Below are 26,251 nucleotides of genomic sequence, written 5' to 3'. Positions count from 1 at the left end.
TGGTAATTACACTCCTCCGTATGTATAAGTGTGGTACATTGGCTCACAGAGTATGATGCCCAAAATCAATCAACAAGAGAAAGGAAACCATGAGTGTGCCCTCTAGTGATATGAGAATAACATCAAATTGGTTTTCGGGGAGTCTGAGTGGAGCTGGACATGACAATTTTTGTTGTGTTGTTTTTTCAACCTGTGTTGGCATTCTTATTACAAGCAAAAAGACATGTTACTCTGGGTGCTGGACAGGATACAGTAGTTGCTTTCTATCAGCAATTCTCATAAAAATTTTCCTTGAAATTCTTGCACAGATATCCACATGTACACACAACTTCCTCAGATAACAAAGAGTGACAAGCCAGTTTAGCTGAGATCATTATACTTTTGGATCATTTTACTCCATCTCTGCACAGCTAACATACAGAATCTAGAGGTCTGAAGTCTCTTTTTTACTTCGGTTGTGGATTTCTAATATAGGTTAGAGATCACTCTTGGTTTTTAGAGTAATACTGATTGCCAACTTCATAGCCACTACCTTTTACCTCAAAAAACTTGCTTGGGCTGGGCACCTTATCTGATCTGCAATGCAGTATAAAGATACAGTACAAGCCAGAGGTCAATTTTGGATAGTTAATGTTTTTCTAGGAGTTCTCTATTTAAAAGGATGAGACCACAGCAGGCTTTCCCCCTCACAAAGAGGCACCATGAAGCAGCTCCCTGCTTGCATCCTGCTGGTACTTTGTGTGACATGGAGCGCAAATGGAGGCAACATTTTGGTGTGGTACACTGATGGCAGCCACTGGATTAACCTGAAGCCTGTGCTGGAGACACTGATCAACAGGGGACACAAGGTGACGGTTCTGGTCCCGAGTGCATCACTGTTCATGAACACCAGTGAGCCTTCCAGCTTTTGCTATGAACCCTTCAATGTCTCTGTCTCAAGGGACGCTATGGAGGAGAAATTTGAAGAGTACCTTCATGTCTCCATGTACGAGATAGATCATATGAGCTACTTGCAGATTTACACAAGATTCATCGAAATGGCGAAGGTCAACGTGCAGTATTCTTTGAAGTATTTGGATGGCGTGCTGAAATCAGAAACCATCATGAAGAGGCTGAAGGATGGAAAATACGACCTTCTCCTGGCTGACCCCATCTACCCAGGCAGTGATTTAACAGCAGATATTTTGAGCATCCCCTTGGTCTTGTCCCTGCGCTTTTTCCTCGGGAATAACTGGGAGAGACACTGTGGTCAGCTACCTGCTCCACCATCCTTTGTCCCCGGTGCTATGAGCAAACTGACTGATAAGATGGACTTCTCAGAGAGAGTGTGGAACTTCCTCTTCTATGCACTTAACGATCTTGTGACAGATAGCATTTATTGGAAAGAATTAGATAAATATTACACTGAAGTCAAAGGTGAGTAACAAGAAGCACTGTGTCTAACAAAGCATTTATGGACCACAAAAAGTCCAATGATAACTGAATCACTTTAGAGTGATTACAATGACTTTATATTCAATCACTTTTGATAACAATCTCATATTCTAAGAAAACAACATGTGAAAATTAGCTATCTCATCTGAAGTATTTGGGATATTTTGCAACGGGTGACTGTAATCCATTACTTGTGACAGGAACACCCACCAGTGCCTGTGAGATGATGGGTAAAGCAGATATCTGGTTGATGCGAACCTACTGGGATTTTGATTTTCCTCGTCCTTTCCTCCCTAACTTCAAATTTGTTGGTGGGATCCACTGCAGACCTGCTAAACCTTTACCAAAGGTAGGGCTGTCTGTGCTATCACAGGCCGATTACACAAAATTAATTGCTGGTTGGTTTGTAATGAGATAGTTACTCTTCTTGCAGGACATGGAGGACTTTGTGCAGAGTTCTGGGGATGCAGGAATTGTGGTCTTCAGTCTGGGATCATTGGTCAAGAACATCACCACAGAGAAAGGAAACATGATTGCCTCAGCCCTCGCTCAGATCCCACAAAAGGTTAGAGGATGATTTCTCTAAAAAAAACTTGAACTTGAATGACCCCAAACCAAAGTTTTAATGGCACAGTGGGACACTGTTGTCATCCGGCAAAGCAGCCGCGAGATAAGATGATCTTTAATTAATCCCAAAGTGGGGAAATTTGTGGTATTACAGCAGTCATGGCTATGCCGACAGAACTGCTGGCCACACTAGTCTGAAAGCCACAGGCAAGAAGGACCCGTGGTATAAATCCAAAGACTGTTTTAAAAACTCTTCTTGTAAATACATTCAAGGAGGCTTTTTAGGTTTCATGGTCCAGTATTATATGTTGTGATTGCAATGTTAATGTACATTGGACAAATTAATTTAAAACAAGAAAAGAATGGATTCCCATCTGAGGCAAGGTTCAAGCCTCAGATTGACTTTCATACCATGCTGGCATTCAGTGAAACAAACTGCTCCATGCAGGGTTGGAAACTAATCAGATTATGATATGGTAGGAGGTCAACAGTTACACGAGTGGAATAAAGTTCATGGAATAAAGTTAGAATGATTTGGCATTTTTTTCCTGAGTGAATCAGGATATTTGGACAGGATGTACAATGTGGAGAAACCATCAAAAGCACAAAAAATCTCTATCATTTAAGAAGATTTTATGGGAAAGGTGGAGATGGGATTTTCAAAAATAAGTGAGGCTAACAAATCACACTGGATAGATTTTGTATGTTCACATAAAAACCACAAGTTAGTCACCAAAGATCAACCAGTTTCCAAAAAACATTACTGAAATGTTGTTACAAAACACAAGTACTTTTCTTTATCACATTTATTATCAAATATACTATTGAGCAGTATATTATGACAGAAAATTAGCACTCTGTCTGAAAGTGTTTTTACAATTATTTATAGGTGTTGTGGAGACACAGTGGAGAAAAACCAAAGACTGTGGGTGCCAACACCAGAATATACAACTGGATCCCTCAGAATGACCTACTGGGTAAGGAAAATGTCAATAAAGCCGACTGAACAATCCTCAGGACATTTACTTTTAAATGAAACAGGGTATCCACCACATAGTTTTATTATTATTATTATTATTATTATTATTATTATTATTATTATTATTATTATTATTACATGGTTTGACAGTACAAAACCCTGAAGAGCTTATTATTTAATTTGCCAATACAAAAGGGGACATAGGAGAGAAAACACAGCAGTGGTTGAAGAAATAATCAGAACTTTTACTTATGTAAACATAGAAATACCACAGTGTAGAAATAATCTCTTACAAGTAAAAGTCCTGCATTTAAAAAAAATGTAAAAGTACAGAAGTTCCGCTGTGTAGCTTGTGAATTTCCTCCCCTGGGACGCAGGTCTTGTTTCATCGCTCTACAGAATCAGATTATTCTCCAACTCCATCCTCTCTATTCTGTGGATCCACCATCAAACTGCTCTGCTTCCAGGCTGGCCATTCCCTGGAGCCAACAGCAGCACACTGCCCAGACTACAGGAGGAAACTCAGATGTCAAAGAGTCACTAAGCTTGTCTATTACACACAAAAGGCCTCGCTCAGGATTATTTTTGTTGGCCAACTGTTATATTGAGCCTCAAACAGAGTATTTGTTTGCTTCCTGTGATCCAGAAGAGGAGTTTTTTGTTTAGATTAGGACACATTCATTGGTAGTTGAAATGTGGGTTTTGCGCTGAGCACTGATTGCCTGTGGGTTAGGGTTAGGGTTAGGGTTAGGGTAGGGCTTGTGTCTATGATTCTCACAGTCACAGTCATTATACTAGAAAGTACAACCTGTCATGATTGGAGAAAGTAAAGTATGTTCGATGATTTTTGGTGCCCTATCAGGTCACCCCAAGACCAGAGCTTTCATCACCCATGGTGGCACAAATGGGATTTATGAGGCCATCTACCACGGTGTTCCCATGGTGGGCATCCCCATGTTCTTTGAGCAGCCAGACAACATGATCCATATGAAAGCTAAGGGAGCTGCCATTATCTTGGACTTTAACTCCATGAAGACTGAGGACCTTAGAGATGCAATCAATGCTGTCATCAACGACAAACCGTAAGATCTCTAACCTGCACTTGGTTTGTGTTGGGGTATTAAAAGCAGTTTTCCTTTCCTTTTTTTTTGCCTCTTTGGGCAGTTCAAAGTTAATAATAATACAGACGGACCTCATGCCATAAGGGAGCCATGCTCTAATGCTGTATGACAGAGTTCAATTACCACCACAGAGTTTCAAGGTCACAATGGCATTACAAAACCACAGGCTGACATTGCCCTCACATATTGGCTTGAAACTAAAAAAAAAAAAAAAAAATCAACCATTTCTTGTCCATGCCAAAAGAAAGAAATAGTATTAAAATTGTAAATATGCAATGCATTCATCTACATTTTCACCCCTGCATTTCCACATTCATAGGTACAAGGAGAGTGCCATGTGGCTGTCCAGTATCCACCATGACAGACCAGTCAGCCCTCTGGATGAGGCAGTATTCTGGATTGAGTACACCATGAAAAACAAAGGAGCCAAGCACCTGAGGGTCCAAGCCCATGAGCTCACCTGGTACCAGTATCACAGCCTAGATGTCCTGCTCCTCCTCCTTGCTATCATTCTTTTCCTCATACTCCTCTTCATCAAGACCTGCAAATTCTGCTTCCGGGGGTGCTGCGGCAGAAAGGGAAAGACAAAGAGAAAGGCTGAGTAACTGAATGGAAATGTAGCTGGTGAGGAGCTGACAGGCGAAGAAACAAGCAACTCTGTTGGTCTGAAGAATGTAATGTAACCACATTGCCCTGCATTGGACTGTGTGGCTTAGGACAAATCATTGTCACTACTTTGAAACAACTTATTCAGGTAAAAAACCTGTAAGAAGTTCAAAAAATATCAGTTTTCAGTGTTCAGTGCTGTTGTGAAACATTTCGTTGGAGCAGTCATCTGCATGGTAAAGAGGAGCAATGATTTTGTTGTGTCATTTGTTTCATCTGTTTCGTCATTGTAAACTCAGGTTCAGTCAGGTTAGCTGTTTTCAGCGCATCAGGGAATGTGCCTGTTTGCAGAGATGTATGTATAATCTTCAGTTCATGATTTGACACACTGTATATACAGCATATATACAGTACTGTGCAAAACTTTTGAGTAGGTGTGAAAAAAATGCTGTAAATTAAGAATGCTTTCAGAAATCTAAGTGTTAATAGTTCATTTTCATCATTTAGCCAAATGCAGTGAATGAACAGAAGAGAAATCTAAATCAAATCATTATTTGGTGTGACCACCTGTAGCATTCAAAACAGCATCAATTCTTCTTGGTACACTTGCACAGTTTTTGAAGGAACTCGGCTGGTATGTTGTTCCAAACATCTTGGAGAACTAACCACAGAGCTTCTGTGGATGTAGGCTTCCTCAAATCCTTCTGTCTCGTCATGTAATCCCACACAGACTCGATGATGTTGAGATCAGGGCTCTGTGGGGGCCATACCATCACATCACAGCACTTCTTGTTCTACATTACGCTGAAGATAATTCTTAATGACATTGTCTGTGTGTTTCAGGCCATTGTCCTGCTGCAAAATAAATTTGTGGCCAATAATAGGCCTCCCTGACGGTTTTGCATGACGGATAAATATCTGCCTGTATTTCTCAACATTGAGGACACCATTAATCCTGACCAAAACTCCAACTCCATTTGCAGAAATGCAGCCACAAACTTGCAAGGAACCTCCACCATGCTTCACTGTTGCCTGGAGACACTCAGTGTTGTACCGCTCTCCAGCCCTTTGGCAAAAAAATTGCCTTCTGCTACAGACAGATTTTTCAAATTTTGACTCATCAGTCCAGATCACTAGCTGCCATTTTTCTGCACCACAGTTCCTATGTTTTCACACATAGTTGAGTTGCTTGGCTGCCCTGATTCCATGTCAGAGGTATGGTTTTTTTGGCTGCAACTCTTCCATGAAGACCACTTCTGTCCAGACCTCTCTGGACAGTAGATGGGTGTACCTGGGTCCCACTGGTTTCTGACAGTTCTGAGCTGATGGCACTGCTGGACATCTTCCAATTTCGAAGGGAAATAAGCTTGATGTGTTTTTCATCTGCTTCAACAGCACATCTTGAAACCCCAGTCTGCTTTGAAATTTTTGTCTGGGAGAGATCTTGCTGATGCAGTTGTGTCTTGTTGCTGTGCTCAGTCTTGCCATTGTGTATGACCGGTCTTCCACAACCGCACCTTGCTAGCAGACTTTGGCTGTTCCTCACCTACTTTTAAGCCTCCTACACAGCTGTTTCTGTTTCAGTTAATGACTGTTTCAACCTACATGTGAAATTGATGATCAGTAGCACCTGTTTGGTATAATTGGTTGATCATACACCTGACTAATCCTACAAAATCCTTGCCTTTGTGCAAGTGTACCTGTAAGAATTGATGTTGGTTTGAAGGCAAAGGGTAGTAACACCAAATTTTCATGTGATTTAGATTTTTCTTTTGTTCACTCACTTTACATTTATATTTTTGAAACCATCCTTAGTTTATTGCATTTTTACAGTTACAAAATAATTTCTCATTCTGTCTTTTCCTACTATTAATGCCTGATGTCCAGGTGCTCCCATGACTCCCTCACTGCAACTGTGGTGGCTCTCCACTCCTCCTGGCAATGTCAACAGTTTGAAAGTGTTTACATTTGAAGCTGTACATTAACACTTTGAGACATTTGGGATGTTTTTAGAACATTAAAACTGTGGTATATTCACCTCTATTCTTCACACCTTTGCCATGTTGGTAATTACACTCCTCCTTATGTATAAGTGTGGTACATTGGCTCACAGAGTATGAGGCCCAAAATTAATCAACAAGAGAAAGGAAACCATTAGTGTGCCCTCTAGTGATATGAGAATAACATCAAATTGGTTTTCGGGGAGTCTGAGTCAAGCTGGACATGACAATTTTTGTTGTGTTGTTTTTTTGACCTGTGTTGGCATTCTTATTACAAGCAAAAAGACATGTTACTCTGGGTGCTGGACAGGATACAGTAGTTGCTTTCCATCAGCAATTCTCATAAAAATTTTCCTTGAAATTCTTGCACAGATATCCACATGTACACACAACTTCCTCAGATAACAAAGAGTGACAAGCCAGTTTAGCTGAGATCATTATACTTTTGGATCATTTTACTCCATCTCTGCACAGCTAACATACAGAATCTAGAGATCTGAAGTCTCTTTTTACTTCAGTTGTGGATTTCTAATACAGGTTAGAGATCACTCTTGGTTTTTAAAGTAATACTGATTGCCAACCTCATAGCCACTACCTTTTACCTCAAAAAACTTGCCTGTGCTGGGCAACTTATCTATTCTGCAATGCAGTATAAAGAGGAGATACAAGCCAGAGGTCAACTTTGGATAGTTAATGTTTTTCTAGGAGTTCTCTATTTAAAAGGATGAGACCACAGCAGGCTTTCTCCCTCACAAAGACACACCATGAAGCAGCTCCCTGCTTACATCCTGCTGGTACTTTGTGTGACATGGAGCACAAATGGAGGCAACATTTTGGTGTGGTACACTGATGGCAGCCACTGGATTAACCTGAAGCCTGTGCTGGAGACACTGATCAACAGGGGACACAAGGTGACGGTTCTGGTCCCGAGTGCATCACTGTTCATGAACACCAGTGAGCCTTCCAGCTTTCGCTATGAACCCTTCAATGTCTCTGTCTCAAGGGAGGCCACGGAGGAAATCTTGGAAGAGTACCTTCATGTCTCCATGTACAAGATAGATCATATGAGCTACTTGCAGATTTATACAAGATTCATCGAAATGGCGAAGGTCAACATGCATTATTCTTTGAAGTATTTGGATGGCGTGCTGAAATCAGAAACCATCATGAAGAGGCTGAAGGATGGAAAATACGACCTTCTCCTGGCTGACCCCATCTACCCAGGCAGTGACTTAACAGCAGATATTTTGGCCATCCCCTTGGTCTTTTCCCTGCGCTTTTCCCTCGGGAATAACTGGGAGAGACATTGTGGTCAGCTACCTGCTCCACCATCCTTTGTCCCCGGTGCTATGAGCAAACTGACTGATAAGATGGACTTCTCAGAGAGAGTGTGGAACTTCCTCTTCTATGCACTTAACGATCTTGTGACAGATAGCATTTATTGGAAAGAATTAGATAAATATTACACTGAAGTCAAAGGTGAGTAACAAGAAGCACTGTGTCTAACAAAGCATTTATGGACCACAAAAAGTCCATTGATAATTGAATCAATTTAGAGTGATTACAATGACTTTATATTCAATCACTTTTGACAACAATCTCATATTCTAAGTAAACAACATGTGAAAATTAGCTATCTCATCTTAAGTATTTGGGATACTTTGCAAAGGGTGACTGTAATCCATTACTTGTGACAGGAACACCCACCAGTGCCTGTGAGATGATGGGTAAAGCAGATATCTGGTTGATGCGAACCTACTGGGATTTTGATTTTCCTCGTCCTTTCCTCCCGAACTTCAAATTTGTTGGTGGGATCCACTGCAGACCTGCTAAACCTTTACCAAAGGTAGGGCTGTCTGTGCTATCACAGGCCGATTACACAAAATTAATTGCTGGTTGGTTTGTAATGAGATAGTTACTCTTCTTGCAGGACATGGAGGACTTTGTGCAGAGTTCTGGGGATGCAGGAATTGTGGTCTTCAGTCTGGGATCAATCATCAAGAACATCACCACAGAGAAAGGAAACATGATCGCCTCAGCCCTCGCTCAGATCCCACAAAAGGTTAGAGGATGATTTCTCTAAAAAAAACTTGAACTTGAATGACCCCAAACCAAAGTTTTAATGGCACAGTGGGACACTGTTGTCATAAGGCAAAGCAGCCGCGAGATAAGATGATCTTTAATTAATCCCAAAGTGGGGAAATTTGTGGTATTACAGCAGTCATGGCCATGCCGACAGAACTGCTGGCCACACTAGTCTGAAAGCCGCAGGCAGGAAGAACCTGTGGTATAAATCCAAAGACTGTTTTAAAAACTCTTCTTGTAAATACATTCAAGGAGGCTTTTTAGGTTTCATGGTCCAGTATTATATGTTGTGATTGCAATGTTAATGTACATTGGACAAATTAATTTAAAACATTTACTCTTTTAAACTGCACTGTCAGATGATAGATTGTAAATAACAAAAACAAGGTAAACAAAAAGTGAACAGGGATGGATTCCCATCTGAGGCTAAGTTCAAGCCTCAGATTGACTTTCATACCATGCTGGCATTCAGTGAAACAAACTGCTCCATGCAGGGTTGGAAACTAATCAGATTACAATAAGGTAGGAGGTCAACAGTTACACATGAGTGGAATAAAGTTCATGGAATAAAGTTAGAATGATTTGGCATTTTTTTCCTGAATGAATCAGGATATTCGGACAGGATGTATGACATGGGAAACCATCAAAAGCACAAAAAATCTCTATCATTTAAGAAGATTTTATGGGAAAGGTGGAGATGGGATTTTCAAAAATAAGTGAGGCTAACAAATCACACTGGATAGATTTTGTATGTTCACCTAAAACCACAAGTTAGTCACCAAAGATCAACCAGTTTCCAAAAAACAGTAATGAAATGTTACAAAACACAAGTACTTTTCTTTATCACATTTATTATCAAATATACTATTGAGCAGTATATTATGACAGAAAATTAGCACTCTGTCTGAAAGTGTTTTTACAATTGTTTATAGGTGCTGTGGAGATACAGTGGAGAAAAACCAAAGACTGTGGGTGCCAACACCAGAATATACAACTGGATCCCTCAGAATGATCTACTGGGTAAGGAAAATGTCAATAAAGCCGACGGAACAATCCTCAGGACATTTACTTTTAAATGAAACAGGGTATCCACCACATAGTTTTATTATTACTATTATTATTATTATTATTGTTATTATTATTATTATTATTATTATTATTATTATTATTATTATTACATAGTTTGACAGTACAAAACCCTGAACAGTTTATTATTTAATTTGCAAATACAAAAGGGGACATAGGAGAGAAGACACAGCAGTGGTTGAAGAAATACTCAGAGCTTTTACTTAAATAAACATAGAAATGACACAGTGTAGAAATAATCTCTTACAAGTAAAAGTCATGCATTTGAAAAAATGTAAAAGTACAGAAGTTCCAACAGTGAAAACATTTATTATGCAGAACTGATGCATTCATATGTAAATCACATAAAGGTGGGGATCATTTCAATTACTTTAATTTGCTGAGTAGCTTGTGAATTTCCCCCCTGGGACGCAGGTCTTGTTTCATCGCTCTACAGAATCAGATTATTCTCCAACTCCATCCTCTCTATTCTGTGGATCCACCATCAAACTGCTCCGCTTCCAGGCTGGCCATTCCCTGGAGCCAACAGCAGCACACTGCCCAGACTACAGGAGGAAACTCAGATGTCAAAGAGTCACTAAGCTTGTCTATTACACACAAAAGGCCTCGCTCAGGTTTATTTTTGTTGGCCAATTGTTATATTGAGCCTCAAACAGAGTATTTTTGTTTGCTTCCTGTGATCCAGAAGAGGAGTTTTTTGTTTAGATTAGGACACATTCATTGGTAGTTGAAATGTGGGTTTTGCGCTGAGCACTGACTGCCTGTGGGTCAGGGTCAGGGTCAGGGTTAGGGTTAGGGTTAGGGTTAGGGTTAGGGTAGGGCTTGTGTCTATGATTCTCACAGTCACAGTCATTATACTAGAAAGTACGACCGGTCATGATTGGAGAAAGTAATGTATGTTTGATGATTTTTGGTGCCCTATCAGGTCACCCCAAGACCAGAGCTTTCATCACCCATGGTGGCACAAATGGGATTTATGAGGCCATCTACCACGGTGTTCCCATGGTGGGCATCCCCATGTCCTTTGAGCAGCCAGACAACATGATCCATATGAAAGCTAAGGGAGCTGCCATTATCTTGGACTTTAACTCCATGAAGACTGAGGACCTTAGAGATGCAATCAATGCTGTCATCAACGACAAACCGTAAGATCTCTAACCTGCACTTGGTTTGTGTTGGGGTATTAAAAGCAGTTTTCCTTTCCTTTTTTTGCCTCTTTGGGCAGTTCAAAGTTAATAATACAGACTGACCTCATGCCATAAGGGAGCCATGCTCTAATGCTGTATGACAGAGTTCAATTACCACCACAGAGTTTCAAGGTCACATTGAGATTACAAAACCACAGGCTGACATTGCCCTCACATATTGGCTTGAAACTTAAAAAGAAAAAAAAATCAACCATTTCTTGTCCACACCAAAAGAAAGAAATGGTATAAAAATAGTAAATATACAATGCATTCATCCACATTTTCACCCCTGCATTTCCACATTCACAGGTACAAGGAGAGTGCCATGTGGCTGTCCAGTATCCACCATGACAGACCAGTCAGCCCTCTGGATGAGGCGGTATTCTGGATTGAGTATACCATGAAAAACAAAGGAGCCAAGCACCTGAGGGTCCAAGCCCATGAGCTCACCTGGTACCAGTATCACAGCCTAGATGTCCTGGTCCTCCTCCTTGCCATCATTCTTTTCCTCATACTCCTCTTCATCAAGACCTGCAAATTCTGCTTCCGGGGGTGCTGCGGCAGAAAGGGAAAGACAAAGAGAAAGGCTGAGTAACTGAATGGAAATGTAGCTGGTGAGGAGCTGACAGGCGAAGAAACAAGCAACTCTGTTGGTCTGAAGAATGTAATGTAACCACATTGCCCTGCATTGGACTGTGTGGCTTGGGATGAGTAATTGTCACTACTTTTAAACAACTTATTCAGGTAAAAAAAACCTGTAAGAAGTAAAAAAAAAAAAATAATAAAAAATCAGTTTTCAGTGTTCAGTGCTGTTGTGAAACATTTTGTTGGAGCAGTCATCTGCATGGTAAAGAGGAGCAATGATTTTGTTGTGTCATTTGTTTCATCTGTTTCGTCATTGTAAACTCAGGTTCAGTCAGGTTAGCTGTTTTCAGCGCATCAGGGAATGTGCCTGTTTGCAGAGATGTATGTACAGTATAATCTTCAGTTCATGATTTGACACACTGTATATACAGCATATATACAGTACTGTGCAAAACTTTTGGGTAGGTGTGAAAAAATGCTGTAAATTAAGAATGCTTTCAGAAAACTAAGTGTAAATAGTTCATTTTCATCATTTAGCCAAATGCAGTGAATGAACAGAAGAGAAATCTAAATCAAATCAATATTTGGTGTGACCACCCATAGCATTCAATACAGCATCAATTTTTCTTGGTACACTTGCACACAGTTTTTGCAGGAACTCGGCTGGTATGTTGTTCCAAACATCTTGGAGAACTAACCACAGAGCTTCTGTGGATGTAGGCTTCCTCAAATCCTTCTGTCTCGTCATGTAATCCCACACAGACTCGATGATGTTGAGATCAGGGCTCTGTGGGGGCCATACCATCACATCACAGCACTTCTTGTTCTACATTACGCTGAAGATAATTCTTAATGACATTGCCTGTATGTTTCAGGCCATTGTCCTGCTGCAAAATAAATTTGTGGCCAATAATAGGCCTCCCTGACGGTTTTGCATGACGGATAAATATCTGCCTGTATTTCTCAACATTGAGGACACCATCAATCCTGACCAAAACTCCAACTCCATTTGCAGAAATGCAGTCACAAACTTGCAAGGAACCTCCACCATGATTCACTGTTGCCTGGAGACACTCAGTGTTGTACCGCTCTCCAGCCCTTTGGCAAATAAATTGCCTTCTGCTACAGACAGATTTTTCAAATTTTGACTCATCAGTCCAGAGCACCAGCTGCCATTTTTCTGCACCGCAGTTCCTATGTTTTCACACATAGTTGAGTTGCTTGGCTGCCCTGATTCCATGTCAGAGGTATGGTTTTTTGGCTGCAACTCTTCCATGAAGACCACTTCTGTCCAGACCTCTCTGGACAGCAGATGGGTGTACCTGGGTCCCACTGGTTTCTGACAGTTCTGAGCTGATGGCACTGCTGGACATCTTCCAATTTCGAAGGGAAATAAGCTTGATGTGTTTTTCATCTGCTTCAACAGCACATCTTGAAACCCCAGTCTGCTTTGAAATTTTTGTCTGGGAGAGATCTTACTGATGCAGTTGTGTCTTGTTGCTGTGCTCAGTCTTGCCATTGTGTATGACCTGTCTTCCACAACCGCACCTTGCTAGCAGACTTTGGCTGTTCCTCACCTACTTTTAAGCCTCCTACACAGCTGTTTCTGTTTCAGTTAATGACTGTTTCAATCAACCTACGTGTGAAATTGATGATCAATAGCACCTGTTTGGTATAATTGGTTGATCATACACCTGACTAATCCTACAAAATCCTTGCCTTTGTGCAAATGTACCTGTAAGAATTGATGTTGGTTTGAAGGCAAAGGGTAGTAACACCAAATTTTCATGTGATTTAGATTTTTCTTTTGTTCACTCACTTTACATTTATATTTTTGAAACCATCCTTAGTTTATTGCATTTTTACAGTTACAAAATAATTTCTCATTCTGTCTTTTCCTACTATTAATGCCTGACGTCCAGGTGCTCCCACGACTCCCTCACTGCAACTGTGGTGGCTCTCCACTCCTCCTGGCAATGTCAACAGTTTGAGACATTTGGGATGTTTTTAGAACATTAAAACTGTGGTATATTCACCTCTATTCTTCACACCTTCACCATGTTGGTGATTACACTCCTCTTTATGGATAAGTTTGTTACATTGGCTCACAGAGTATGAGGCCCAGGATCATCCATCCATCCATATTCTATGCCGCTTATCCCTTTCGGGGTCGCGGGGGGCCGGAGCATATCTCGGCTGTCAACGGGCGGGAGGCGGGGTACACCCTGGACCGGTCACCAGCCGATCACAGGGCACATACACACAACCATTCACACTCACACTCACACCTAGGGGCAATTAAGAGTCACCAATTAACCTAATGAGCATGTTTTTGTTCTGTGGGAGGAAGCCGGAGTACCCGGAGAGAACCCACGCATGCACAGGAAGAACATGCAAACTTCACACAGAAAGGCCCGCCCCAGGAATCGAACCTGCGACCTTCTTGCTGTGAGGCACGTGCACTACCTGCTGTTCCACCATGCAACCCGGCCCAGGATCAATCAACAGAAAAAGGAAACCACTAGTGTGCCCTCTAGTGATATAATATGAGAATAGCATCAAATTGTGTTTTCAGGGAGTCTGAGTGGAGCACGACATGATGATTTTATGTTGTGTTATTTTCACCTGTTTTGGCATTCTTATTGCCAGCAAAAAGATGTTACTCTGGATGCTGGACAGGATACAGTAGTTGCTTTCCATAAGCTTTGTCTCATAAAAATTTTTTACCTGAACTTCTTGCACAGACATCTACACGTAGACACAACTTCTTCAGATAACCAAGACTGGGACAAGCCAGTTTAACTGAGATCATTATGCTTTGGGATCATTTTACTCCATCTCTGCACAGCTAACATGCAGAATCTGGGGATCTGAAGTCTCTTTTACTTTGGTTGTGGATTTCTCATACAGGTTCGAGATCCCTCTTGGTTTTTAGAGTAATACTGATTGCCAACTTCACAGCCACTACCTTTTACCTCAACAAACTTGGTTGGGCTGGGCACCTTATCTAATCTGCCATGTAGTACAAATAGAAAATTCAAGCCAGAGGTCAACTTTGCATAGTTCATGTTTTTCTGGGAGTCTCTATTAAAAAGGATGAGGCCACAGCAGGCTTTACCTCTCACAAAGACACACCATGAAGCAGCTCCCTGCTTGCATCCTGCTGGTATTTTGTGTGATATGCAGTGCAAACGGAGGCAACATTTTGGTGTGGTACACTGAAGGCAGCCACTGGATTAACCTGAAGCCTGTGCTGGAGAAGCTGATTAGCAGGGGACACCAGGTGACGGTTCTCGTCCCGAGCGCATCACTATTCATGAACACCAGTGAGCCTTCCAGCTTTCACTATGAACCCTTTAATGTCTCTGTCTCAATGGAGGCTGTAGAGGAGATATTTGAAGAGATCCTTCACTTCACCATATACGAGATGGATCATATGAGCTACTTGCAGATTTATATGAAATTCATCAAACTGATTAAGGTCAACTTGCAGAATAATTTGAAGTGCTTGGACGGCGTGCTGAAATCAGAAACCATCATGAAGAAGCTGAAGGATGGAAAATACGACCTTCTCCTGGCTGACCCCATCTACCCAGGCAGTGATTTAACAGCAGATATTTTGGGCATCCCCCTGGTCTTCTCCCTGCGCTTTTCCCTCGGGAATAACTGGGAGAGACATTGTGGTCAGCTACCTGCTCCACCATCCTTTGTCCCTGGTGCTATGAGCAAACTGACTGATAAGATGGACTTCTCAGAGAGAGTGTGGAACTTCCTCTTCTATGTACTTAACGATCTTGTGACAGATAGCATTTATTGGAAAGAATTAGATAAATATTACACTGAAGTCAAAGGTGAGTAACAAGAAGCACTGTGTCTAACAAAGCATTTATGGACCACAAAAAGTCCATTGATAATTTAATCACTTTAGTCACTTTGGACTAATTTCAGTGACTTTGTATTCAATCACTTTTGACGACAATCTCATATTTAGAGTAAATAAAATTTGAAAGTAAGCTATCTCATCTTAAGTATTTGGGATACTTTGCAACGGGTGACTGTCATCCATTACTTGTGACAGGAACGCCCATCAATGCCTGTGAGATGATGGGTAAAGTAGATATCTGGTTGATGCGAACGTACTGGGATTTCAACTTCCCTCATCCTGTCCTTCCTAACTTCAAATTTGTTGGTGGGATCCACTGCAGACCTGCTAAACCTTTACCAAAGGTAGGGCTGTCTGTGCTATCACAGGCCGATTACACAAAATTAATTGCTGGTTGGTTTGTAATGAGATAGTTACTCTTCTTGCAGGACATGGAGGACTTTGTGCAGAGTTCTGGGGATGCAGGAATTGTGGTCTTCACTCTGGGATCAATAATCAAGAACATCACCACAGAGAAAGGAAACATGATCGCCTCGGCCCTCGCTCAGATCCCACAAAAGGTCAGACGACGATCTCTATGAGCCAACTTGAATTAACTTTAATTCAAAAACCACATCTTTAATTGTACAGTGGTCCATTGTTGTCACATGTCAAACGAGTTGCAAGATAAGATGATCTTTAATTAATCCCAAAGTGGGGAAATTTGTGGTATTACAGCAGCCATGGCCATGGCGACAGAACTGCTGGCCACACTAGTCTGAAAGCCGCAGGCAGGAAGAACCCGTGGTATAAATCCAAAGACTGTTTTAAAAACTCTTCTTGTAAATACATTCAAGGAGGCTTTTTAGGTTTCATGTTCCAGTATCATATGTTGTGAATGCAATGTTAATGTTAAATTGTCTACATGGGACAAATTAATTTAAAACATTCACTCCGTTAAACTGATCAGCTGATAGATTTGTAAATAACAAAAACAAAGGCAACAAAAAGTGAACTGGGATGGATTCCCATCTGAGGCAAGGTTCAAGCCTCAGATTGACTTTCATACCAGGCTGGCATTCAGTGAAACAAACTGCTCCCTGCAGTGTTGGAAACTAATCAGATTATGATAAGGTAGGAGGTCAACAGTTACACATGAGTGAAATAAAGTTCATGTAATGAAGTTAGAATGATTTGGCATTTTTTTCTGGATGAATCAGGATATTTGGACAGGATGTACGACATGGAGAAACCATCAACAGCGTAAAAAACCAGAAAAAAAAAAAAAACATTATCATTTAAGAAGATTTGATGGCAAAGGTGGAGATGGGATTTTCAAAAAATAAGTGAGGCTAACAAATCACACTGGATAGATTTTGTATGTTCACCTAAAACCACAAGTTAGTCACCAAAGATCAACCATTTTCTAAAAAACAGTCCAGAAAACAGAAGTACTTTTCTTAACACATTTATTATCGACTGTACTATTGAGCAGTATATTATGACAGAGAATTAGCACTCTGTCTGAAAGTGTTTTTACAATTGTTTATAGGTGCTGTGGAGATACAGTGGAGAAAAACCAAAGACTCTGGGTGCCAATACCAGAATATACAACTGGATCCCTCTGAATGACCTACTGGGTAATGAAAATGTCAATAAAGCCGACTGAACAATCCTCAGGACATTTACTTTTAAATGAAACAGGGTGTGCACCACAAAGTTTCCATCCATCCATCCATTTTCTATACCGACTATCCCTTTCGGGGTTGCGGGGGGGCTGGAGCCTATCCCAGCTGTCAACGGGCGAGAGGCAGGGTACACCCTGGACCGGTCGCCAGCCGATCGCAGGGCAACACACAAGACAGACAACCATTCACACTCACACTCACACCTAAGTCACACCTTGGTCTGTGGGAGGAAGCCGGAGTGAACCCACGCATGCACGGGAAGAACATGCAAACTTCACACAGAAAGGCCTGACCCGGGAATCGAACCGGCAACCTTCTTGCTGTGAGGCACACGCACTACCTGCTGCTCCACCGTGCACCGTCCATTAACTAATTAAGCCTAAACATTTTTTGTTATTTGAAAGTCCAGCCCCCACAGTGTCTACTTAGAAAAAGTCTTGTCCTTGGACAAATGTAGTCGAGGACCCTGCCATAGGGGTTTGTGTCTATGATACTCAGTCAGTGTCATTATACTTGTCATGTCACACAAAGGTCAAAAGATGTGCTTTGACAACCTGTCATGATTGGAGAAAGTAATGTATGTTTCTTGATTTTTGGTGCCCTATCAGGTCACCCCAAGACCAGAGCTTTCATCACCCATGGTGGCACAAATGGGATTTATGAGGCCATCTACCACGGTGTTCCCATGGTGGGCATCCCCATGTTCGCTGACCAGCCAGACAACATGATCCATATGAAGGCTAAGGGAGCTGTCATTATCGTGGGCTTTAACTCCATGAAGACTGAGGACCTTAGAGATGCAATCAATACTGTCATCAACCACAAATCGTAAGATCTCTAACCTGCACTTGGTTTGTTTTGGGGTATTAAAAGCAGTTTTATTAAAAGCCTCTTTGGACAGTTGATGGTTAATCATAAGACAGATTGACCTCATGCCATAAGGGAGTCATGCTCTAATGCTGTATGACAGAGTTCAATTACCACCACAGAGTTTCAAGGTCACAATGACATTACAAAACCACAGGCTGACATCTTCCTCACATATTGGCTTGAAACTCAATAAACTCTTTACCCCTTCTTATCCATATCAAAGAAAGATAGAGTATACAAATTGAGAATATACAATGCATTCATCCACATTTTCACCCCTGCATTTCCACATTCACAGGTACAAGGAGAGTGCCATGTGGCTGTCCAGTATCCACCATGACAGACCAGTCAGCCCTCTGGATGAGGCGGTATTCTGGATTGAGTACACAATGAGAAACAAAGGAGCCAAGCACCTGAGGGTCCAGGCCCATGAGCTCACCTGGTACCAGTATCACAGCCTGGATGTCCTGGTCTTCCTCCTCACCATCATTCTGTTCCTCATACTCCTCTTCATCAAGGCCTGCAAATTCTGCTTCCGTAGGTGCTGCGGCAGAAAGGGAAAGACAAAGGGAAAGGCTGAGTAACTGAATGGAAATGTCCTCTGATGAGGAGCTGATAGACAAAGAAATAAGTAACTGTGTTGGTCTGTAATGATATCACATTGCCCTGCATTGGACTGTGTGGCTCGGGACAAGTGATCGTCTCTGAAACACTTTGAAACAAATAATTATGTAAAACACTTCACAGGAAAAACAAAGTCAGTTTACAACCTCCAGTTCTGTTACCAAACTCATTGTGGTCATCTGCATGATAAAAAAGGAGAAATTATGTCAGTTGTTTGTTACAAAAAACTTGCGATACATATGGACCTTCTTATTTGATCCTTGATGTAGCATTCATAATTACTTAAATTGCTGACAGGGGTGCTAATTTGCATAACTGCACCTTCGGCCAATTTTACATTAAAAGCTGAATGTTCATTGGCTAGTTTCATTTTGTGAGGTTTTCAGGTTTTCTTTGCACAAGCAACAGTGTAACCACCAATATTTATACAGACATGGACACATAGGCTGCAATTAACATCCATCCATCCATCAATTTTCTATACCGCTTATCCCTTTCGGGGTTGCGGGGGGGCTGGAGCGCAATTAACATTTTTTGCTCAAATCTGTAACCTAATTATGATCCATGTCTTTATTTGGATTTCCTTTGAGATTTATGGCTGTGGTTATCCATGATGACCCACCACTCTCTTGAATGATCCTCCTGAGGTACTCAGCAGTGATGCTGTTGAGGGTCAGCTTGTGAGGGGGGCCCAGATGGTGGGGGAAGACCACTGATGTGTCCACAACCATGCCATGGAGCAACTACAGTGAAGAGGAAGAAATCTGAAGTTCTTATTACTGGAACTAGCTTCTTTGATGACATGAAACTTTGTCAGCAATTGTAAACGAGAGATACAGGCATGGCCAGCATGGGCCTCAAAATGACTTCCTTTATCTTATGTGTAGCATCCTAGTCCCACCTTTTATTCACTTTTAGAATGGCAGCTCAACATAAACCCAGTTGCATAATGGCTTAGACAAAATATCAATACCTGATGGAAAAAGTCCCTTAAATTCTAATTCCATTGCAAACACTGCTACCCAAGTGGGTCATATAATGCAGCTAACCATTGTTAACCCCTCATGTCATAATCAGTATATATATAACAATATAAATATATATACAGTCTGTATTTTTTTTTTATTATACATTTTTTTTTCAGCAGGTAGTGCGCGTGCCTCACAGCAAGAAGGTCGCCGGTTCGATCCCCAGGTCTGGCGGGCTCTCTCTGTGTGAAGTTTGCATGTTCTTCCCGTGCATGCGTGGGTTCTCTCCGGGCACTCCGGCTTCCTCCCACAGACCAAAAACATGCTCATTAGGTTAATTGGTGACTAAAATTGTCCTTAGGTGTCAATGTGAGCGTGAATGGTTGTTTGTTTATGCCCTGCGATCGACTGGCGACCAGTCCAGGGTGTACCTGTTGCCCAGTAACAGCTGGAGCCTACAGCTGGGATAGGCTCCAGCCCCCCCCGCAACCCCGAAAGGGATAGTCAGGCATGGTCAATGGATGGATGGATGGAATAAAAAGAGCAGTACAGCTTGTACAGTAAAATAACAAGGATATCCAAGCTGAGCGTTAATGTAATGCATAGAGTTATGGTAATGTAAATGTGACAAGTAGAGGCAGAGGTGGAGTCTGAAGAGTGTCGGGGGGTTCTGGGCCTTGTTGATAAGGCTGACAGCAGACAGGAAAAAACTGTTCTTGTGGCGTGAGGTTTTGGTCCTGGTGGTGGCAGCAGCGTACCAGATGGTGATGGAGGACGTGAGGATGGACTCAATGATGGCTGTGTAGAAGTGCACCATCATTGTCTTTGGCAGATGGAATTTCTTCAGCTGCCATAGGAAGTACATCCTCTGCTGTGCTTTCTTGATGAGGGAGCTGATGTTCAGCTCCCACTTGAGGTCCCGGGAAGTATCATCTCCCGCAGAAAGCGGGAAAGCGGAAAGACTCCACAGTGTCAATAGTGGAGTCACAGAGGGTGATGGGGGAAGAATCAGAATCAGGAAAAGCTTTATTGCGAAGTACGATTTGAAACATATGAGGAATTTGCTTTGGTGAGGTTGGTGCATGACACATCTATTAAAAAGAAGCTATTAAAAGAGTAAAAATATAACAATATAATATTTTTTTCCCAAAGTCCATAACCATCTCCACTGTCTATAGAGCGTTGAGCTCTAGGTTGTTCTGGTTGCACCAGGTCACCAGATGGTCAACCTCCCACCTGTAGGCGGACTCGTCACCATCAGAGATGAGTCCGATGAGGGTGGTGTCATCCACAAACTTCAGGAGCTTGACAGACTGGTGACTGGAGGTGCAGCTGTTTGGGTACAGGGAGAAGAGCAGAGGAGAAAGAACGCAGCCCTGAGGGGATCTGCTGATGGACTTTGCGTCAGAGATGTGTTTCCCCAGCTTCACACACTGTTTCCTGTCAGACAGGAAGTCTGTAATCCACCTGCAGGTGGAGTCAGGCACGCTCAGCTGGGAAAGCTTCTCCTGAAGCAGAGTTGGGATGATGGTGTTAAAAGCAGAGCTGAAATCCACGAACAGGATCCTGGTGTAGGTTCCTGCAGAGTCCAGGTGCTGGAGGATGAAGTGGAGCTTCTCAGAGTACAGTCGTTTAGCCTCTTTCACCGGTATGGTAAACTTGTTCTTCACCTCTTTGAATGTGTCTTTGTCCCCACTCCTGAAGGCCTCTTCCTTTGCCAACTTTAGCTGAGTTTGGCTGTGAACCAGGGTTTGGCATTGTTGTAACTCACCCTGGTGTGTGATGGAACACAACAGTTCTCCCAGAAGCTGATGTAGGACGTCACAGCCTCCATGTACTCATCCAGACTGTTGGTGGCAGTCCTGAACACATCCCAGTCAGTAGAGGCCAAACACGCCTGGAGATCCTCCACAGCCTCACTTGTCCACTCCCTTGATGTCCTCACTACGGGTTTGCGGAGCTTTAGTTTCGGCCTGTATGCAAGAATCAGGTGGATCAGAGTGGCCCAGTGCAGCATGGGGGACAGCATGATAAGCATCCCTGACTGTGGAGTAACAGTGATCCGGAATATTCTCATTTCTGGTCGGGCATTTAATAAACTATCTGTATTTAGGGAGTTTGTGAGTGAGGTTATCTTTGTTAATGTCGCCAAGGACAATAACTAAAGAGTCCGGGTTGATCTGCTCCACATGCAGTATCTGGTCAGCGAGCATGTGCTGTGCGTCCTGCACGTCAACCAGAGTGAATGAGGCAAAATTATGGGGTGAATGAAAAGGCTTACAGTTAATGATAAAAGATTCCAGGTCAGGAGAACAGTGCTGCTGAACCACTGTCACGTTGTTGCACCAAACACTGTTGATGTAGAAACAGATTCCTCCACCTTTAGTTTTGCCAGAAAGTTCCATGTCTCTGTCCATGCGGTAGAGTTGGAATCCTGCCAGCTGCAGTGCAGAGTCCGGTGTTAATCCACACAACCACGTCTCTGTGAAGCACAAAACCACAGATGAAGAAAAGTCCCTGTTTTTACCCAACAGCAGTTGCAATTCCTCCAGTTTGTTGGGCAGTGAACATGTTAGAGAGAAATACTCTTGGTAACGCTGCGTGTAGTCCGTGCTGGCGAGGACGCACAAGCGCACCGGCCCGTTTTCCTCTCGTCCAGCATTTTGCTGCATGAGCAAAGGTGAGCACACCTTTGACCAGGATGTCCAAAATTTCCAGTGTTGGGAGCAGAAAATTAGGAAATAAATCCTCTGGTGTTGTTACCCTGATGTTCATGAACTCTTCTCTGGTGAAAGAGCTATACCGTCGCATGTCCATTATAGAAATCATGTGACCACACTTCCTGTTGGTCAGTGCAGTTATATGTCTGACATTTCCTCATTTATGAGACTTCCTCCCTTAAGATATTACAAAGTATTGCCAATTTTACGTCTTACTCATATGTTGCATTAAAACTCCAACTTGCGAACCCCTACAACAGCTGAGAAAAGCAGGTCAACCCTCCATGAGTCAAGCAACTGAATGTCTTGTTAGTTCAGAGTTTGTTCAATCTTAAAAGGCATTTACATTATTGTTAATACCTGCTCCATTCAATTATTAATAACAATTCATACAATAAAAAGCTCACCTCCTCACTTATCAGTCATATGGGAAATGGAACTGTTGCTAGATGAATCCAAATAGAAAACATGGCATCCAAAAGAAGAGGAAGTTAAAACATGGCTGGCTTTGTTACACTGGCTTTGTTACAAACCTCTTCCTCTATGCAAACAGGCTCATGGCTGGAATTGAAAATCCTAGCCTGGTTTAAACTCACAGGTTAGTCAGGATTGCAACAGATATATGCTGTGAAAGAATAACACTGGAGTAAGCTAAGTCACCTTCAGGGCACAGAAGTCCGTTTCCAGGCCGTGTCCAATCACAATGGTGTTGGCACTAATGAAGCTCAATAAAGTCCCCTGCACCTCGCGGAGCGTGGTGTGCGTACCCTTCACATCCTTCTCACTGATGCCTGAAAACCTTGACAAGCGTCACAGGCTATCAATAGAGCAGCTGAATGATTTAAAATGCACTGATAAATACAGTAGTTCCTTCATTGTATCACCCTGCATTAGTAATGATCAGCACACTTTATATCAGTTATATTATCATGCAAAACTCTAGTGTCAAACAGCTAGTGGTAAGACCATTTGCTTCAACTGTGTATTTCTATATTCCCTCTCATTGAAGACACAGTGCAGGAGCTTTAATTTTGAGGTTCTTGCCTGTTTTCTTATCAGCTTTGGGTTATTTCCAGAGGGAGAGAACAGAGTTGGAGTAGGTGCTTAAACCACGTTGGGAAAAACAAACAAAAAACAGGAAAGTATCTAACTGCATTACCTGGTGTTATAGTCGATGACCTCATTATCAGGTCTGACAAAGGCGTCATAGATGACTTGCAGACTAGAGTTGACCAGCGTTACTCTGGACAGCTCCAGACCATGAATGGTATAACACTACAGAGACAAAGATTAACACAATATGTTGTTTCAGTGCATAGAGGCTCAATACCAAACATCAAAAATCTTTTTAACTTCATCCAGACCCACTGATTAATTCGTTTTTAATTCAGGCACATCACGCTGCTTACAAAGTAATGAGTTCCCCATTGTTCACTATTTCACCATTGTTCACCATTTCACAATCCAAGGAGTAGACCCCAGGACAGCTTGTATTGGAGTCCGCGCGCATGTGCTTTCATATTTTTTCATAATTCAAGGTTGCAGGAGGCTTCTCCTAATTCACTTTAAATCTGCATAATGACTATTTTGAACTGCTTAACATGCTCTCTTGTACTTGGCAAAAGTAGACTGTATGAATACTAACAACTTAAGGGAAGAAGACAGAGGCAGACCAATACCAGTCAGACCTAAATTTATATATTTTGATCAGTATCTCATCTGACCACATCGCAAGCGCGTTCGGCACGCGTAATGGTCACTCAACCTGACCGAATGTACACAGATGAAACAGGGATGCAAACTAATCAATTAACATCGCTGTGCCAACCAGAAACAGCCGTGGCATCCTACAGAGCATATATACTGCATCTATCTCAGAGCACTCAGGGGACAGAGAGAGACAGACACATGGAAAAAACCTAAGTGATGATCGTTGTCCGCTATTACCCACGGCATTTCATTTAAAATACAAATGTTATCATTGTAATGCTTAGCGTTATCTACAAAGATGGAGTAGATCATTACTTTGAGGAGGAGGAGGAGGAGGAGGAGGAGGAGGAGGAGAAGGAGGAGGAGGCCGAGGATTTACCATCTAAGGACCTCATATCTAGACATGAGCGACGTCAGTCTCTTCCTGGGAGAAGTTTTTGGCGTCGGACACTTTCATGCGTGGGCTTAGTCATCCTCAAAACTTGCCATGTGCCTCGCCAGGGGCGTTTTTAAAGGTGAGGCGAGGAGCTGCTGTGATTGGTGAAGATTTGACTCGGCTGTGTCAAACCCACCCCACGCCTTCTCCCCTCCCTCCTTCCGAGTTGCGCCGCTGGGTGGGACTGAGATGAGAAGGGGGAGGAGATGCGCCGGCAGCGCAGTGCACGAAAATACCAAAGTCTGCGCCGCCATGCCCCGTCGGCGAAGCGGACCTGACTTTGCGCCGGCGGCGGAATCGAAAATAGAGCCCATGATCTCCAAGACTGACAGAAAAATTTCTCCCTCTGATGTTTGTCTTATACCAATTTAACACAGTCAGAAAAACCAACCAACCGTTCAAGATGATTAAGATATTATGATCAATCATATCAAACCGCTGCACTTAGACTGAAGAGGACAAGAACTGAGGCCTTTTTTTCATCTGAGTTTAGTCTGAGGTCACTGAGCCGTTTCAGTGCTGTGGTTTGTTCTAAAGACTGACTGAAATTCCTCCAGAATGTTATTTTCTTTAAGAAGGTGTTAATTTGTACTGGAAGTGTCTTTTCCAGTATCTTAGTGATGAATGGAAGGTTGGATATCGGCCTGTAGCTTTAGAGCGCATTACTATCTAGGTTGGATTTTGTGAGCGTTGTCATTTTGCAGAAAGAGGTCAGGAGATATTCTGTATTCAGTTAAGGATATTTATTAACACACTGATAAATTAGAGAACATGTACATGGATCTCAGTCTTTTGGGAAATCGCAGTCTGCAAGCAGTTAGCTGCAACCACCCGCCAGAATGAGAATGCCTGACTTACGATTATAGAGATTTAAAAAGAAATGTGCAGCTATCTAATTAGTCAAAACAGGACAGAGAGACAGGAAGGTTTAGACTTTAGTGCTCCCTCCTTGGTCCACAGGCTGGTTCCAGCCTCTTGGCACACGACCCATCCAATCCATAAGAGACAGCACCCTGAAAAAGAAGATGGCTAGACCCTCCTCTATATGTAAATTATGTGTTACTTGACACAAGGTATGTTAAGTTTCATTTCAGTGTTTTCTGAGGTTACTAAAGGTCATATTGTCTGTGTGGCTATGTGTGTGTAGCTTAAGGTTACTGGAGGGCATGTTGGTTGTGTGACCATGTGTATGTAGCTTATAAGGAGATGAGAGTAAAGTATGTAACTATTTCTTTAGTAATGGTTTAACAGCACAACGATTTCTTTAGTAATGGTTTAACAGCTGTTTTCAACACATCGGGGAATATGCCTGATTGTAGAGATATTTTTTTTTCCCCCATTCAGATTAGCTTCTCTGCTCGATACAGCTGATGTGGCCATGTTGGCCTCATCAGACCATGACCTTTGGCATGCACTGAGGCGTTTCACAAGCGAGTGTGATAATGTTGGGATGAGAGTCAACACTTGCTAGTCTCAGGCCATGGTTCTCTGCTAGAAATCAGTGGATTGCCGCCTTCATGTTGGCAGTGACTCATGGGGTCTCGGTCATGAGTGAGGGTAAAATGGAGTTTGACATTGACAGGCAATTGGTGTGGAGTTAGCAGTAATGTGGGCATTGTACTGTACTGTACATCTGAGATGGTCTTACAAGAGAATACAATTAAGAAAATAATTTCTAATAATAATTTAATAATTTCTCAATCTGTCTTTTGCTACTTTTAAC

The 26,251-nt window shown here is 42.2% G+C and overlaps 2 protein-coding genes across 3 annotated transcripts; both read left to right on the top strand.

Annotated features, from left to right (window-relative positions):
* The first annotated feature begins 701 nt into the window (after positions 1–701).
* On the top strand, positions 702–11,660 carry LOC139332425 (UDP-glucuronosyltransferase 2A1-like). Of its 2 annotated transcripts, XM_070964375.1 has the most exons (7): positions 702–1,416; positions 7,533–8,186; positions 8,405–8,553; positions 8,638–8,769; positions 9,725–9,812; positions 10,804–11,023; positions 11,375–11,660. In XM_070964375.1, the coding sequence occupies exons 1-7, from the start codon at positions 702–704 to the stop codon at positions 11,658–11,660; spliced, it is 2,244 nt and encodes a 747-aa protein (XP_070820476.1). The 2 variants fall into 2 exon arrangements, with proteins under 2 accessions (XP_070820476.1, XP_070820477.1); XM_070964376.1 differs by lacking the exons at positions 7,533–8,186; positions 8,405–8,553; positions 8,638–8,769; ... (1 more) ...; positions 10,804–11,023; positions 11,375–11,660 and adding exons at positions 1,635–1,783; positions 1,868–1,999; positions 2,891–2,978; positions 3,843–4,062; positions 4,421–4,706.
* A 3,126-nt stretch (positions 11,661–14,786) lies between these two features.
* Positions 14,787–18,654, top strand: LOC139332285 (UDP-glucuronosyltransferase 2A2-like). Its single transcript, XM_070964111.1, has 6 exons — positions 14,787–15,501; positions 15,729–15,877; positions 15,962–16,093; positions 17,065–17,152; positions 17,809–18,028; positions 18,369–18,654. The coding sequence occupies exons 1-6, from the start codon at positions 14,787–14,789 to the stop codon at positions 18,652–18,654; spliced, it is 1,590 nt and encodes a 529-aa protein (XP_070820212.1).
* Positions 18,655–26,251: the final 7,597 nt, after the last annotated feature.

This window comes from Chaetodon trifascialis, chromosome 6, assembly GCF_039877785.1.
Source record: "Chaetodon trifascialis isolate fChaTrf1 chromosome 6, fChaTrf1.hap1, whole genome shotgun sequence".
Lineage (NCBI taxonomy): Eukaryota > Metazoa > Chordata > Actinopteri > Chaetodontiformes > Chaetodontidae > Chaetodon > Chaetodon trifascialis.
Note: the sequence above shows the minus strand (reverse complement) of the source record. Positions and strands in the feature narration are given on the sequence as shown.